The following is a 17,837-nucleotide window of genomic DNA, read 5'->3' as shown; positions in this document are numbered from 1 at the left end:
TCTCCAGCTATGCCTTTTCCACAAAAGAAATTACTTAATGCAAGTTCCTTGTGGAATTTGATCTCTCATGCCCAGACTTGCTCTCTTTACCCTTGTAGTGTCATAAGTTTTGGATATAGTTGCATACCATTTTCCTCCCCATCTCTTCTGAAAAGTGCTCAGTAAGTTAAATATACATGAAATCAAAGGCACACTTTTAGCATCATCTCTAAAGAAAATCCTCCAAATGCCTCCCCCAAGAAAAACATCACGCCCTTGCTTAGGATTATTTGTTTATTTATTTCAGTTAAAACAAACATACAATGTTTCATTGAAACTGTGCTGCTGGCCACCAGTCTAGCCAGCAGTGGTAGCTAGGCTGCTGGCCTCTCCCAGGAGGGTGGGTATTTACATATGTACACGGATGTACCGCGGGAGGGACGCGCGCTGGATCGCAGAGGTGGCTAACTGCTGCATTCAGGGAACCCTAACATCCATGGTGAACTTCAGAGACAGAAAGTACACATGAACCTCAACAATGCTTTCTATGGACCCAAGTGATTCCGGTGTTTATTGCAACATATACATTTGTAATAAATACAGTCTTAGTGTTTTCTTACACACCTTAGGCATAACACACTCCTTTCATCTCTGTAAGCATTACACTGTTGAAAAAGGCTCTTTCCTTTGACAGCTGTTACACAGATGTACAACATGGACAACTCCTTGAAATGCTGTAACAATCAGTAATGAGAGAGGAATATATACATAAATTCTGGACTCCAAACCTACATTATATACATTATACTTACAGTATATACACACATACAATTTATGTACATAGACTATCATAAATATTGAAAAATAGTTTTAGTTTTAATGGATTAATGCTTTATAAATAACATGTTACATTTATGACTGAAATATCATGGAAGACAGTAATGTCTAACTGAGGTGACAGAACAGTGGTTTAATACTGAAGCTGCTCTTTTAGGTGGTTTGCAATGTAGGTAACTTTAAACAGACAGGTTTGGAAAAAATAATAATTAAAAAAAAAATCACATGTTGGAAATCGACCCAGCCAAGTGGAACTCAACTGTTGCAGGTGAAGAGTCAGTCATCAAATTATGTAACACATAATGTATAATCTGGAAATTGCTACATTCAGAGAATTAGTGACATGTACAATACACTATGAGGTGTCATCGCAATAATCTTCTTCCCTTCTGGTTGCCAAGAAGGACTTGGTAGTAACTTCTTACTAACAACTCCTTCCTCTTCTATGGTTGCTCTGAGAAAGGAGGATATTTCTCATGTTCTTTCCTCTTTTTAAAGGGAAGAATTTCATCCCTTATGTGCTACAAATTGCTCAAAGGTAGACAACATTTTAATCCTCTTCCACCTTTACACATTTGTGGAGGAAGAAGAAAAGCTGCCAAAGTACTGAGGAGGCACGTGCTCAGCACTTCTGTGGAGATCAGGTAACATGGGATAGTTAGCCATGGATGTACAGTACCTGAGGCAGAGAAGTACCTACAGAGCATTAGTCAGTGCTGACTCCAGGATCATTAATTGCCAGTTGAGTACCACTGAATTAATTATACAAATAACACATGAGGAATCTAACTTGTCATTACAGTTTTACAATATAGTCTTAGTGACCAGTACTTACAGTCATGCAGAAGTATCAATACAAAATACCTGCAGTTGTTTTTCCATAGATTTTAAATGGCTGGGCAGAGCTTGACATTATCTGCCAAATGGTGACTATTGTTTAGATTTATTTCTGATTAATTCTACAAGAGCAAAAAAGTCTCAGGCACTGTTTAATCAATGGATTACAGGCCTTTACTTGGTCTCCCTGACACGATTACTGAGTGGGACTTCATAAATGAGATTTTTAAAGCATCGTGTCAGATGAAGACAGTTGACCACATTGCCATGACTATTTCATTAATAATCTCTATCTAGGCTTTTGTACCCAATATTGCTGTTTGAGAACCTCTTATAAGCCAAGTACACTGTTATACAAACGCTACCTCTCTTCAACCTGGGACAAGAATGAAAGAGCAAACATGCACTAGAAACAAAATAGCTCATCACAACCATACAGCACCTGCTTCATCAGATAGGGCTCACTAGAAACATGTCTATTTCTGAAGCAAACAAGTATGAGATGACTATCCAGTCTATGAGGTTATCTTTAATACTACTACACAGTATAAATTGGAAGAGGAATCCCAGTTGTGTATGTGAAGAGAGTTTGTACCAAGCATGAAATATTGGTGCAGTTATTTTGTGAATTTGACTCAGAAACAGAATAATCAAGTAATTCAAAATCCAATAATGGATGAGGAATTTGAGAAATACTGTACAGTTTTTAAATATTATACAACTAGAAGACTACATTAGGACTTTTTTGTTTTCCTACAGAGTGTTTCAAGATAGATTGGATAGAAAAAAATCCCAACAAACATTGTTACAACTGACAATGGACCTTAATAATAAAAGGAACTTGAGGAGGAAATTTTGTATTAATGGCATCATATGCTCCAGTGCCATTCAGTTTCTACCTATAACAGGAAAACAAAACCCAAAAAGCAAAAACCCCAGACCCTGTTTTACTCAATTGCACTACTGAGTACCTCAAGAAGGGAAATGTTAATGCCATCTTTTCAATTTTAGATTACCTACGCTTTTCTCAAATGTACCCTTTTATAAAGGGTGGGTTTTTTTGAAGTTTTAAAATTTGCATTTCCACACCATTTTTGGTAACTCTAGTTACTTATGTAAGTCTGAAATGATTTTCAGGATTATTTTCTCTAAGGGAGCTTCACAGGAAGCATTTAGTATCCGAAAACTTTGACCTGAATTGGCTTATTTTCTGTTTTGGTCATTAGAAGCATTTTAAAAATAAAATTTCTTTTAATTATGCCTCTACAGAATCACAAAGTATATTGAGGGAAAGGACCCATCAGAATCACCATGTGCAACTCCTGGCTCTGCAAAGGACACCCCAAGAATCACACCATGTGCCTGAGAGTTGTCCAAACACTTCTTGCATTCTGTCAGGCTGGTGCTGTGACCACTTTCCTGGGGAACCTGTTCCAGTGCCCAACCACCCTCTGGGTAAAAAACCCTTTTCCTGATATCCAACCTAAACTTCCCTGACTCAGCTTCATGCCCTTTCCTTGGGTCCTGTCACTGGTGACATGAGTTAAGAGATCAAGAAAGTCAAACTAAGTTTAATTTAGGACACTAATTAAATATTTTTCCAAGCTCTTCTATGTTATTTTTTCATTCTTTTTAGAAAAATGTTTCTTAAAGTCAAAATAGTGCTTTTGAGGTCCATAAGAATTTTTGGTACAAAAAATAATAGTGTTTCTCTCTTTCTCTTGCTCTCTCATTGGTTATTTAAACACTTTGCTGTAAATTAAAGAGTTCTTTCTCACATCAAATGGTTCCATTAGGCACATTCAAGTAAAATAACAAAATATCCAAGTAACAATGACGAAAGCCAAACATGGCTTGATAAAAGTCTACAGAGAGTTCTGTCCATTCTCTGGAATGGAATAAAGTTGTCACTTCCTTCAGCCAGACACTCACGTGGTTTGATGTCAATATCCACTTCCATCATGCAGAATAGTTTCTTAAAGACACAGTTCAGATATTCTACAATCAGAAGAACCATCAACAAAGAATCTGCCTTTTAAAGGAAGCTGAATAGCTCGTTTTCATTCCCAGTAGGTTTCTGAGTGAACACTGGCATTTGAAGTGGTGTATTACAGAGATTAAATCAGGGCAGTTAATGGCCATCAGATTTAACATTCTGGATCCAGTCTAGAATAATCAGTGTCATACACCCAGTCATCACAAGTATACCACTTAGAAAGAAGAATGAAGCCTGAAAAAGAAAACATAAAAGAAGTATTTCAGATTCTGCTATGATACTGTTGGTAAAACACAACATTCCCCTATAAATTCATGCCCATGAACTAGCACAAATGCCATTGCTCACAGAGCACAAAGTAAAAGAGACAAGAGATCAAGTCAATGACAAGGAGCTAAGTGTCTTTCTCATATTTGGGGTCCTTTCTCAAATCAGAAAGTACATTTATTTTCAATATAGCAGACCTCACCCTCAGCTAAGGGAAGTGAATGTAGCTGCTGATAACCAGTCAGGCTATGCCACTGTGCTAACTTGACTGTCTCAGTATATCTGACTGCATTATGAGTCACTATGTCTATGATTAGTAAGAGCACCAAGAACAATCAAGATAACCCAAACAACTGGCAGATATGAGCTTTTATGCAGAAAACTATGTAAATAAGTCTTAAAAGAATATTTGAAGAATGTTAAGGTTCTTTAAATACAGTTCTTAGGGTATTCTGTTGAAATCTGTCTCTTAGCAGCAACAGAATGACCCAGCTACTGTTGAGATTTGGGGCCAGGGGCTGAGAGAAGTCACTGAAGTGAACTGAGTCTTGTGATGGCCAGTTCCTTGGTTTTGAGTTCCCGCAGCTCCTTGCAACTACACAAGATAACATTAAATGCTAATTCACTGACTACCTTCAACAGGAGTTCAAAATTCATAAATCATGAAGATACTTAATTTTTTTGTTTTGAATTAGTAAGCAAATTCTTAGTTACATAGTTGTCTATAGTAGTTACATATTTGTCTATACATACCCCAATCTTTTGCACTGACTTCATTGGTTCCTTCTTCACTAATTTGATATAGAAGGCAGAAGGAAGTATAAAGATCAGCATGGCAGCCGCAGAAGCACCTGTAGCATGGAAAAGCATGGAAATAAATACTCATAAACAGGTAAAAATATACTCTAATTAGACTGGAACTGCTTTTTCTGAAATGCAAAAGACTGCTTGATGTGATAAGAAAATGCTTACCAATGAATCCAAAGATGTCTCGAATAGTAGGGACAAAGATAACGAGCAGGTTGGTAAATGCCAGGAGAGAAATGGTAATGGAACAGTGACGCCACCAGCTGAACTCCTTCCCTGCCCACAGCAGCTGGGTAATGGAACTGCGGATCTTTGGAAGACAGGGGGAAAAAAAGAGACAGTTTAGTCTTCATTTTGGAAGACAGCGATTTGGCACCTGAATTAGACCTCCCTTCTGAAAGTATTTTAACATAACTTTCCTGAATGCTTCAGATTTTAATAGAAGGTGAAAGACAAAAGTAATATGGAGAAAAAAAAAACCAAGGAAAAGTATCTGGTTTGAACAAAAATTCCAGGAAATTTTGTGCCATCTAGGGACGCTGCTCAACAATATACACATAAATGGCCAGATTGCCACCACAAGGTATGTACAAAAACATGCTGGCTTCTGTCAACTAATTATACAACAGTGTAAGCTTTTTTACAGAGGGGCAATCTGTTTCATTTCTCCAATATAATCATACCAGGAAAACTGTATAACTGAATATATTTGTATTACTGCTTAGTAAATGTTACATATTTATTGAATTAACAGTATAGCTAAAATTTATCAAGTTTAGCAGAATAAATTTCTTTTTTCAGTTAAGAGAAAAACTCTTCAGTTTTTCAATTAATAAACAGGAGTTGCCAAATCACTAAATGACTGCAGCAGTATAGTTGTTTAAAAAATAATTACTTACAGGGAAAATAACTACAGGTACAGTGAGGGTGACAGCCATAAGTACAGCAAGACGCACAATAAGAAGGAGAACATCAGCACCCAGATAAGCAGAGTAGGTGTGAAGCAGCTCTGGTTCAACTTTTCCTATAAAGAAAACAGTATTTTAGTTAGGTTTTGTTGACATACTTCTTAAACATGTGTTTCTGCTCCAGATTCCACGCAAATTTTACAGTTACATAATCGGTATGAACTGAAAGCCTCAAGAGCTCCTGTAAGGATGGATCCATTTTACACAGGAATGACTTGGAGGCATAGAATCTGGCTTAATCCAATTTTAATCCTATGTCTTGGGCCTAATTCTATTACTGATCTCCTTTAGGGTGTGCACTTACAGAAGTACTAAAAAAAAAGCCCAAGTAACAGTGTATATTTAGACTGCATAGTAAATGCTTGCTTGTTCTATTTTTAAAATAACACTCTGATTTTGCAGAACATAAGTCATTCAAAGAAAGCAGAGAGACAATATTTACCATAAAATGTCAAGTATCCAAAGAGAGCAGCCAACAGATACATGAGGAACATGGCAAAAAAAGATACATAGGACACATTCATCATTCTTTTACGGCTTCGGCTGTAAGAAAAAGTAACATTGTTAGTGGTGAGAACATACTCTATTTGTTTCGTACTCTATTTGTTTGTTTAGTGAAATTACAAATCTATATCTAACACTTACCCTTTCAGTTCTTCATAAATAGGAAGAATTGCAGGATGACAGACAAAGGAAAATGTTAGGATTGGGACAGCATAAACAGTCTGAAAAAAAAAAAAGTTTCTTAAGTATCTCAACAGACATTAGAAATTTACTTTACAAAATCATCAGGAGATTCTTCAGTTTTGGCCTTATTTGGTAATAAAGACCAGCTATTCTTTACAATGGAAACTGCAGAAATAGTTTAAACAAGTTCATATTTTCTTAAACCCAGATCAAGAGGTACCAAATAGTCTCAAATTTCACTGAATTCCACGGTGAGGTGAATGTATTTGCATTCAAAATTATTTTCAGCAACTCACAGGCTTAAAAGTGATTAGATCTTGAACTTGCTATTGTGTATTACACATGGAGATTCATCACTGTAATTGGGAGCATTCATGAGTCAAGAATTTGTGACTGGGAACAAGTCAAACATCCTATTTGCACACTTCTACAATTTTCTTCATTTTTTTCTGCAATCTACTTATTAAAATGCTTCATTAACTTTTTTGAGAAAGCTTGAGAAATGCTGTGCTAAAGAGTGAGAGATGTGTTTTTTGCCACTTGAACAGGCACTTCAAGCTCCTCTAATTTCTGTGTATTGGGCATGTGGAAAACCCCAGTCTCCATGAGGTAAACAGTGTCCAATTCTACTGGAACAGAAAGTCTTAACACATCCCGATTTTAAAACTGGACAACTGCTTGAAAGAAAAATTATTTATTTACTGCATACTTGTTCTCAGTTATTCTCCACAGAGTATCTGATTTTTTCGGTCAGTTACCTGTGAATTGAAGATGAAATATTTTGGCTTGCACATATCCTCACTTGTTATATTTTCAGCTACCAAAGGTGCCACTGTTGCATTAAGTAATGTCACATTCATGATGACACTGTCTGCAGGACAAGGAATCTGAAACATCTTCCAAATGACCTAGAAATAAAGCCACGTATTTATTACTTTTGACTAATGCAAGATGTGAAAATTTTTAGAAACTGCTTAATTTCGCTTTGAAATGCAGTTTTACAAGCACTGTAAAGTTTACAACAAGTTTACAAGATTATACTTACAACAATCAGAAAGAAGACCATGCAAAGCAAGGAAAATCCACTGGTATAGCCCAAATACCCTGTGATCAAGAAAGACAAAAAAAATCTAAGATATAATTAACAGAAACATCATTCAAGTCAAAACAGAATGGCAAAATATATTCTGTCAAGTGATCTCTTTAGATTGTCATTTCCTTAGCATTACACAGAACAAATTAATTATTCATTGAGTTTCTGCTAATCCCAACCCAGATCTGAAGGTTCTGAAAGACATATTAGGGTCTGTACATACAGTGAGTCTGTAATGTTAAACTTTTTAACTTACAAGAAAAGGAAACAAACTAAAAAATCTCACAGCAGCAACCATATGAATTGTTTATTGTACACTAAGAATGATATAGGATTAATTTTAACAGCATACACAATCGGATAACTTAGCCTTTTTCCTTCTGTTTTTACTGATTTACTTCTAGAAAATAGTAATTTGAGCGAGTGATTCACATTGAGACTCTCAGTTACTGAAGTACCACTACAGGATTCTCTGAATAAACAGCCTGTTATCTGAATTATTCACATATATCACTGAACTACAGCTATTTCAGATAAAGCATCTGGCATGAACATTCTGTTACTCCTCAGGATCTAAAATGAGAAGATGCTGCCCAGAGTTAGCAGCCCTACTCTTTGAAGGCTGTTACAGGATAGCTGGTAACAATATTGTACTATTTGACCGTTGCCCAAAATAGGTCAAGTTTTGTGGTAAGAACAGAAATAAAGTTACTGTTGAGCTTCGTTCTGAAGCCATCCTATCTGCTGTCTTTTCATCTTCCACAAACACATCTGTAATTTAGTATACTTGTCTTGGTTTTTTTTTCCTTTCTTCAAGGAGATTGACAGCAATTACCTAAATGCTAATTAGTCCCAAGTCACAAGTTTGGAGACAGCTATTAATTCACACAACATTTCAAGACTCAAACATTGCATCAACACATTTCACCACAGTTCTTCCAATGGGTTTTTATTTTAAATGCTCTCTACTACTTACCTAGATTTTTCAGCAGGGACAGGGGAAGAATGAGAATGACAGACACCAGCAGCACTAAATAGTCACCATTGAGATACCATTCTCTGTAGAAAAGAAGGTAATATTTGTAAGTAATCAAGTATTTAAAAAAATGCATTTGCAGTTTAGTCTTCTCTCTTATTTTCTACAACATATGGCTCCTTAAAAAAATGCACTACCTGATGTCACAAATGACAGCATTTCATTTCCTATATGGACCTAACACCCTACAATAGCTTCTTATCTCACCCCAAACCTGCATTGTGCCTTTCCTTTAGTGTCCTTTTATAAAAATTATAACATCTGGAAATCAGAAGACAGAAAAGTAAATGATTGGTTAGAAAAAAGTCAAGTGGGATCAATCACAGAAAAAATGTAATTTTCTTAAGTGCTGGTTCCCAACTCTCCAGATGTGTTAGAATACTGCAGGGCCCCAGCAGGGTTTCCATTTTTAATGGAAATAAAATTCTGTTGGGTGCCCTGTGGGAATTAAAGAAAAACAGGTGAGGGCTGAAGGTAAGGCAATAGCTCAAGCCCACTGGCTGAGAAAACTCCAACAAGCACTGGGAGTCTCTTGGAGGCACATTTCGTCCCTTTCAGTAGGGAAAACATGGTAAGAACTTCAGGGGCTTTTTCCTTCAGAACATTTCTGCCATTTTTTCTGTAAGAAGCAGAAAAATGTTTTTCACAAAACATTTTTGAGCATTAGAAGATTAACATCTTTTTTGAAACACATAAAAACGAAGTCCTACAGGACCATCTTATATGCTTTAAGCAATTAAAGTAACACTAAGTTACACATTTATTCCCAAGTATTAACACTTTACATCCTATTATGATATAATTTAACAGTATTTATTTTAAAATGTACTGTATGCTATTTAGGTAAAAAATTTAATTTGAAATTCGTATATGCAAACTCAGTTGCTGAATTATAGCCTTTTATATGGTAATGGAAATATGGAATAATTAACAGACTTGCTCTGGATTTACATAATAAATGCAAAAATGATGTAGTCATCTCTTTCCTCAGATGGTTACCTGGGATAACTAGATGTAAAAAAGGAGTATTATTTTAAAAACTTCAGATGTATAGGACATTGACACCATACACCTTTTGTTGTCTTTTTTTTAAACATAGTAGACTTTTGGCAAATTTAAAAGAAATCACAACAAAGAAATTTCTTGCAGTTGATACAATCACAAGAACATGCACTGCTATTGTGCATACCATAGAGAGGCCATCAGGACTTTCAGATCAAGGACTTCAAAGTTTTTCCGTCCTGAAGAGTAAAGAATGGGATTGTGCAGTTTTAAAATATAGCCAAGTACTTTAGAAGTTGCTAAACAAATTTTAATAATGGAGCTAGTATTTACAATATTGTCTCAGAAGTCCAGAAGTTTTTTTTACAGCAAACATTATTTTGGGACACTCAAACAGGTAAGTGCTTACATTTCGGGCCCCAGGCTGCCAGAGTGGAATCCATGCCAATGGTAGCCACCCAGACTCCCCTAAGCAATGCATGGAGAGAGTCAGTTAAATGGGGTTCACGATTGCCAGAGCACTGAGAAAATATTTACTTTAAATCAGTGTACCTAGTGCCAGCCAACAAGAAAGCATTTAAGACAGAGATGTCAATTTCTTAATTTTCTCTGCCAGATTTGCAGAGCAGCAGCTGTATCCAGAGAGATTCACAGACTTTAACTTTCCCTCTTGAATTGCAACCAGTTTTGAATTCTTTACTGAAGATGGGACAGTTAAAAAATATTTGCCTCCGAGCCCCCTTCTAAATACTGGCTACTTCAGGGGCTCTATAAAGAATTGAAAAATATGGACTTGAATTCAGCCAAAGGAGAGAAATTAAACTTCCCAGCAAAGAATTTGTAAACATAACACTACTAAGTAAACAGGGTAGGTGCAGTATTTGAGTACATTTAAAAAAAAATTAAAAGAAAGGAAAAAAAATATGGCTAGCACTGTTATTATGACAGTATTTATCAGCAAGCTGAATGAACACCACCAAATGGCTTGAACCCCTTGGGGAACACGGCAGAAAAATGCCTACCTTCTGAACTCAGGCTTAGGTGTAAGTTGGAGTCTTGAGCTGCTCAGCCCTCTCAAGACTGGGACACTTCAGGACAAGGCACAGAAGTACAACTCTGAAGAGTGAGATTTATAGCACTTAACTCTATCCATCTGAACTCAGGCATCTTGTTTTTACACACCCTCTCAATACAGAGTGATATGATCACCTGTTCTTTGGAGACACACAAAAGGTGTCTTAAGTCAGGTGCGCCAAACTGATCACTACAGAGGATCACCCTTCTCCCCTGATTGTACTAGGACCATTGTAATGGTGAACTCAAAATAGGGTTAGATAAAATGAATCCTCTTTTTAAAGCCAAGCAGGAAAGCCACTCTGGAGTCAAGGTGTCTCCAGGGCTAGATGGCAAGGCATCTACCACTCTAGTCGTAGGTACATAAACTCTGGTTTAGGTCAATATTTAGTCTCTGAATCTTTTTGAGAACTGTTCCCTAAGACATTCCTTCCATAACTGCACCTTAGTCTTACATTTAATCACTTGCCACAGTATTGATACTAGAAAACTAAATTAATCAGACCAAACAATTTTGAATGCATTAAGAAAATAAATTAAAAAAACCCAACAAAACAAAACAAAAAAAAAACCAACCACAATCACATTTATCTTTCCTCATCAAGTGTATGTACTGACTGGTACATACATTAACACTTACCTGATGTTCTTTACAGAACAGCTTCCTGCAATATGATGCAATACCTGTATTTTTCTACCCTTTCCCCAGGTCAGGCTGGATCTAAATGAAGTGAAGCACTCAGGGGAAGGGAAAACTTACTGTATCTGTCTGAATAAGAAGCTACCCTATGGTGTACCGAACGTGGTCTTCATATAAAAGTATATACAGTCTCCGTATTTGTTTCTCCTAATAGTTTCTCTGATGAGGAGTTCTAACACCTACCCTGTGGTCTCTTCGATGTTCATAAATGTCTTGATGACCAATGGTAACTCATATTTCACTATGAAGAGGTAGCTTGACATAGCTGTAGGTGAATAACATCATAGATCATTACAAATATAGAATATGCCACACGATGCAAGAATCACATAACATGTTTCATAACTTCACTTGAACACAAGTAGTTAATGAACACATGTTGTGTGACAAATTAGTCTCCAAGAATAAGCAGGGAACAATCACTATTGACAGTACAGACATTTTAAGATCTTGTCCTCACCTCCAATGTTCTGCATTGTAATTGATCCAGAAGCAGCAAGTTTTCCAGCCATACCAAAAGCCTTCATTCCCAACTGTTCATATAATAAAGATCCTAAAAGAAAGTATGATATCCCATTGGAGGGGTGTATTTCAAGAAAATACCATAAGAAACAAATACTACGTATTTGTAAGAGTAATTTGCCATACCTCCTTCATTGGCAGTCTTCAAAAGAAGATGCACTGAATACAAAGAAAATATTGAGACAAACAGCAGGAGAATCCTGGGGAGAGAAAAACACACAAATCTGTAATAACCATAAAGACTTATTGTAACCTTATTAAATAAAAATGTATCAAATATAAACATTACCCATATTAGGATATTATATGGGGAAGGATTCTAAGGTCAGCTAAAAGTGTTCTGAAAACCCAATTAATGCCGTGTATAGAAAGGATTTTATACTAAATTGCATTTCAGAAGCATATAAAGAAATTCTACTGTAGGCTTGAACAACGATTCTATTCAGTCTAAAGTAGCATAACCACCACCAAGAGTCAGGCTATTGTACTTGGCTATATTTGGTAATAAAAAACTTAGCAAAGTATCAATGGGAATGCGTGCAGGTGGAGGGGAAGGTTTGCATCCTTGTAAGAAACTGTATTTTCCCCGTCTTCCTGCCCCTGTTCAACACTGAGGCTAACTACAGTTGAAGTGAAGATTATCTCTTGGTCTTAAAAAAAAAATCAGCTTTTCAGCTTAAACCTGTGTTATGCTCTTCTTTTACGTAAGGATGAAACTGCAAAAGCCTTAAAGAATCGACTGAAAATTCAGACTCATTGACAGCTGTGTTTTCAAATGAAAATACACATCTATTGCCATTTAAAAAAATTCTTTCCTCAAAAATTAACTCTTCAGATGTGCTTACATGGGAATCGCTAGTGGCTTGTTTATCTTCCCCACAGCTTTTACAGGCAATGCATATTATTTCCAGAAGCACATTTGCATCACCTAAAATTCGGGTCTCTCAACAACAAATCTCTCCCACAACAAATGCACTTCCTGGAGTGGCACGCTAGGGGGGACTTCTCGGCTGCTGGAGAACACAGTGGAAAATTACAAGGCATTAAATAAAAAACCCTGGTCTTTCTTATACCAATAGGAAACCTGAGAATCAGCATATCAAAAATGGCTTAAAAAGGGCAAACTTTGCTTCCCAGAATACATTTCCTTTTGTGTCATTTTTAATGTCGGTAAAGTTAGTAAATGCAGCACAAAGAACTGGAAACAAAAAGATCTGAGAAGCTTCACAGATCTGCGTAGGAAACTTACGTTACTGCGCCAATTCACTAACACTAACACATGCACACAAATAAACCTCTCTATTTCTGACAGGTAGAGATTAACTAGGATTTGACTCAGCCATCATGTAGAAACATCTCAGCAGAGATGTGCCAGGGTTATACTACTTTAAAACAGCACAGACCCTGGGCCTCTCAGTCCTAACATGGAATTGCTGCCTATAGTGCAGACAAGATCAGTCAGCAAACTCATCTTCAAGCTCTCTGTTTCTGGCTTCCAGACCATTCTATTCATTTATTTAGTGCTGACACAAGTGACAAGTCACAGCACTTACACAAGTGCCTCCACAGTCTTCGAAGAGCTTACTGCCCTAATCAACTGCATCTGGATCTGATTCTGTAACCTAGTTATTAAGGGCTGCCTGTAATGCCCTCACTGTCATCATAAATCCTCAGTATCATCTGTGATCAACTGCTTTCCTGCCTCAGAACTGTACGATCTACAAGTTTTGAAAGGTAACAAGCTAGTTTGTCTTTGAAACAGCACTAATGCAAACAAGATCTGAATGCAGCATCTGGAAATAAAAAGCAACTAAATTGCCTCAGCATCCAATTGGTGAATTGACAGTTTTAAACATTTTTTTCCTCAGAAAAGAGGACCCTTGAAGTCTGTTCAAATAGCTAACCTTAAATGCTCTTTTTTCCTCTCCTCAGAGACATTCTAATGTGCATTATATTGATTAGCTTTCATGTGCTGCAGAACATCTTTAGAGCACGAATAATTATTCTAGACTCATGCTAAGTCATTAGTTCAGTTTAGCATCACCTAAGCAAGTGAAAATCTTAGTAAAAGATTAACAAATCACCATGTGTTCAAAATCCTTTAATCCGAAATTCACACATAGGTAGTTTCCTCAGGAAACTTGAGCACCACCCCATACACTGTGAAACATCTGGAAGTAAATCTGACCTACTTTCTGGAAATCTGGCAGCAGAGTCAGGGAAATTTTGAACTAAACATTGCTCTTCACATGTTCTTGAACATTCAGCACATTGATCTATTTCCAGGATAAAAACACAAAGCTCCTTTAAACATACCCATGGATACTCATTTGCAGTCAAGTCACTGATAATACAAGTTGTGTGAGCTGAACTGCCTCCAATACATGAAAAATGTACTTCCCAAGACATTTAAAAGCACATAACTGGATCCTCATGTCATTTCCAATTACATTTCTGTAGTTCTGCCCTACACCTCAAAGCTTTCGCCAGTGTAGACAGGCCAATAAAGACAGGCTGGTTATTCCACACCCCTCCCTTGCAGGCAGACAGAAATTTTTATAGGTGTAACTGAAACCATGCCCCTGAAGAGAGTGAGAGCACAGCAATAAAACAGACTTCTTTATTGGTTAAGTACATTGTAACTCTGTAGGCACAGTGATGTCAGCTGAGGAAAGCGAGACCACATCCCTGATTGGAACTTGGATAATAAAAGTTTCGGGGGAAGTCTATCAGTTATTAATGGAGAAACTACAGCTAAGTCAAGTAAAATTCACTGTAAAATGTTTTTGAGGGTTGCAGAACTTGCAATGAATCGGTTTAATTTTTGCAGGTTCTTCTGAATGTATCACAATCCTTAAATTCAAAACAAGCCTAAAGTGCAATTCTGCACCTATGAAAATTACTGGATGTTTTTCTATGGGGTCATATTCTTACACCATGTATTTTTCCATTGAATATGAATATGAATTACACACCAGAAAGATGGGGGTATTTTGATGAATCAAAAGATACTTACACAAAAAGAGCAATTCCAGTGTTAGCCATGGCAAAAGAAAGACCAAGGATGCCACTACCCACAATAGCATTGCTCAGATTAAATACTGACATTCCAAAGGAAGTAGTACCCGGATGCTGAGGAAAGATGGATAGGTAATAGTTAATAGAGAGTTATTAGTCATCTCAGAATTAAACATAAAATTGGCAGTGCATTTTTGCTTGTTTGTTTGTTTATTTGGAACGTCATTGCCGGGTACTTACATACTGAGTTTCGTATTTCTTCTTTCCAAGATTGGAATCGAGCAAGAAATTTTGGTTTTCCGGATCAATATCTGCATAGTGGCTGCAAAACAACGTTACATCATTAGTGACTCTTACGGGAACCTTACGCATTCACTTCCCGATCGGCATTTCCGATCCATTTCGAAGGGAAATGGAAAAACCGACGGAATGACCCCGAAAGAACCACCCCACCTGCGACGGTGTAAGGGCGCGGAGCGTCGCGCCCGTCCCCGGCCGCTGCGCTTCCCGTGTTTCCGTACGGATTTGCCGGCGGACGCTCGGCACCGCCGGGTCCCCGCCCGGCGCCGCCCGCCGCGGGAGCCCCCTCACCTCTTCATGGCAGCCGGCTTGGTGGGGTAGGGGTAGCTGAAGTCGTTGCTGTTGGAGCTGTAGCTGCTGCTGTCCTCGTCGGGCGAGATGTTGAACTTGCCCATCTCGGCGCTGCTCATGCTGGCGGGCGGGGGTCGGGGCCGGGCCGCTCTTTTGTCCTTGCGGGCGGGACGCGCCGCGCCTGCCTGGGGGCGGGAGGCGACGTCAGTGCCGCAGCGGGCGCGAGCCCGTCACGTGGCCCCGCGGCCCCCGCCCGCCGCCGCCGCCGAGTGGAAAAGTACCAGGCGCGCGGGGCGGGGGGCGCGCGGACAAAGGTGAGCCCCGCGCGGGGCGGGGGCGCGCGGCCCGCACCGGCACCAACACCAACACCGGCACCGGCACCAACAGCGACACCGGCACCGCACCGAGACAGCGGCACCGGCACCGCACCGAGACAGCGGCACCGAGACGGCGGCACCGCCACGCCGCACTCCCCCTCCTCCCCCCCCCTCCGCCTCCCCGCCCCGATAGCGGAGAGCAGACTGATGCAACACCGATGCGCGATTGTCACATCGGCTGCCGGAGCCTCCCGCCCCGCGGCTGTCCCTCCCTGTGTTTACCTCCCGCCCCCCCGCCGGCGACACCGCGCGACCCGGCGTTTCCAACGGGAAAACGCAAACCGGTCGCGGCACCGCGTCGCGCCGCAGTCGCTCTGCGGCTTTGCCGCCTTTCCGGGATGCGGCGGCGGCGCATCCCTACCCGCGTCTCGGCGGAGCCCGGCAGGGTCTTGGCGACAAGCCGGGGCGCTGCCACCGCACAAAGGCGCGAAGGACGAGCCGCGCTCCGTCCGAAAAGTCACCCCGTTCTTCCTGGCGGCCCGGTAATAGCCAGCCCCTGCCGTACCTTCTACGCACGAGCTTGAAAGCGAGGGTTTCTCCCGAAGCCTCGGAATAACGAGATTCTCCTGTCTGCGCTGCTACTTCTCGCAAGGGAAAAAAGAGCCCTTAACTATGAAACGTCAGCGAAAACAAACCCCTAGATAAATAAAGGTAGAAAAAAAATCGCGTAAAAAAGTCAGAGGTATCAAAAGGAAAGAAAATTTCGCGTCTGTATCGCTCCGGCGTCCCTCCCGCTCTGACGGCCCCCTCGGGGCGCCGCGGCTCTTCAGGCAGGAATGTGGGCGTGTCACGGCAGGGGCGCGGCGCCCGCCCGCCCGCCCGCCCGCCCTCTGCCGCGCCGCCCCCCGCCCTGCTGACTGACCCCCTGCCGCCGCCCGGGCCGGGGCGGGGGGCACCGCGGGCAGGGGCGTCCGAGGGCTGGGAGCCGGGCACCGGCGGGGGTCGGGAGCGCGGCCGCTGGCACATGAGCCGAGCAGCTCTCCAGTGTTTACATTGGGGCACTGCTTTAGACGGGACGCTGCGGTGCTTGTCAGACGCGCTCTCTCTGAGAGGCGCTTCCACCGGCCCAGTGCAGCATCCGCAGCGTGACTGCAGCACTCGGTGGCCACCGGTTCACCCGGGATCTGCCTCCCTCTTCCACCCCGCGGCTGCCCCCGGCGCGGACGCACCATAGCTGCCCGGTGCCGTCACTCGCTATTTTTAACACCCGCAGCAGCGCACGTGCGAGCCCGGAGCCCGAGGGCAGCCGACAGACAGACTGCCCGAACGCTTCCTTCGGGAAGTGAACCGGAATGACAGACTCCCCCCAGTGATGTGATTCACCATAAACCCCATGCAGGGAAGAGAAGGGGAAACAGAACATCCTGCTTCCTTTTCCAGAAGATTTGGAGAGCTTTGCTGCTCGGCCCCCTGTGGAAGTGGACGGCGGGGTTTTACTGTCCACAGGCACGGTGCAGGGACACGGCTCCGAAGGAGGCTTGACAGGGGTAGGGGGGGGCCCGCTTGGCTGCTGTCTCTGGCGGGACAGGGGGGTGCAAATCAGCCTCCCCGGCTCCTGTCCTCGCCGCACGAGTGCACTCCCACGCCAGGCTGGGGCTGCCAGCCTCGAGTGTGGAGGATGCCTTGCCACCGAGTCGCTTGACCCCCTGCGTTATCGCCCTCGCTCCCTTCTTCTGCAGCATCGAGAGCCCCTGGATAGTGCGAGGGCCCGCTGCCTGTCTGCTGTGCCGGGGCAGCGGCGGCCGCCGGGACACGAGAGCAGTTCACACCCTCGAGGGACCGCGAATCCCTCACCACCATCCCCGCTCCTGGGCCCCCTGCAGTGCCCGCGGCTCTGACGGGGACACGAGCCTCCCCAGGGCGGGGACGGGCGGGGGACGGTGACTCTGTCCCGCGACTGTCGCCGAGGCAGGCGGGCGGGAAGCAGGGGTGAAGCGGGCGGGAAGGCGCCGAGCGGCGGCACCCGACCGCCACCGCCGCCGAAGATTCGGGACCGCCCCCGCCGCCGCCGGGATGGGGGGCGGGCGTGGAAGCCGGGAAGGGGCG

The 17,837-nt window shown here is 41.6% G+C and overlaps 1 protein-coding gene across 2 annotated transcripts; it reads right to left on the bottom strand.

Annotated features, from left to right (window-relative positions):
- Positions 1 to 259: 259 nt before the first annotated feature.
- SLC38A2 (solute carrier family 38 member 2) lies at positions 260 to 16,551 on the bottom strand. Of its 2 annotated transcripts, XM_063155169.1 has the most exons (16): positions 16,297 to 16,551; positions 15,415 to 15,599; positions 15,064 to 15,145; positions 14,822 to 14,937; positions 11,932 to 12,005; positions 11,744 to 11,836; positions 11,467 to 11,548; positions 8,448 to 8,530; positions 7,424 to 7,482; positions 7,137 to 7,286; positions 6,337 to 6,416; positions 6,134 to 6,234; positions 5,623 to 5,747; positions 4,889 to 5,033; positions 4,670 to 4,767; positions 260 to 3,883 (listed from the first exon to the last, which is right to left on the bottom strand). In XM_063155169.1, the coding sequence occupies exons 2-16, from the start codon at positions 15,531 to 15,533 to the stop codon at positions 3,785 to 3,787; spliced, it is 1,506 nt and encodes a 501-aa protein (XP_063011239.1). In that variant the 5' UTR covers positions 15,534 to 15,599; positions 16,297 to 16,551; the 3' UTR covers positions 260 to 3,784. The 2 variants fall into 2 exon arrangements, with proteins under 2 accessions (XP_063011239.1, XP_063011240.1); XM_063155170.1 differs by lacking the exons at positions 15,064 to 15,145; positions 15,415 to 15,599; positions 16,297 to 16,551 and adding an exon at positions 12,651 to 12,818.
- Positions 16,552 to 17,837: the final 1,286 nt, after the last annotated feature.

Source organism: Melospiza melodia, chromosome 4, assembly GCF_035770615.1.
Source record: "Melospiza melodia melodia isolate bMelMel2 chromosome 4, bMelMel2.pri, whole genome shotgun sequence".
Classification (NCBI taxonomy): domain Eukaryota; kingdom Metazoa; phylum Chordata; class Aves; order Passeriformes; family Passerellidae; genus Melospiza; species Melospiza melodia.
This window is presented reverse-complemented; position numbering and strand designations above follow the sequence as displayed.

Excerpts from the sequence above, each read along its gene's own strand:
- SLC38A2 (XM_063155169.1), bottom strand. The coding sequence starts at position 15,533 with ATGAGCAGCGCCGAGATGGGCAAGTTCAACATCTCGCCCGACGAGGAC. Across the intron at positions 6,235-6,336 it reads ATTTATGAAGAACTGAAAGG|CCGAAGCCGTAAAAGAATGA; the intron begins GTAAGTGTTAGA and ends TTTTTCTTACAG. Across the intron at positions 4,768-4,888 it reads AGACATCTTTGGATTCATTG|GTGCTTCTGCGGCTGCCATG; the intron begins GTAAGCATTTTC and ends TCCATGCTACAG.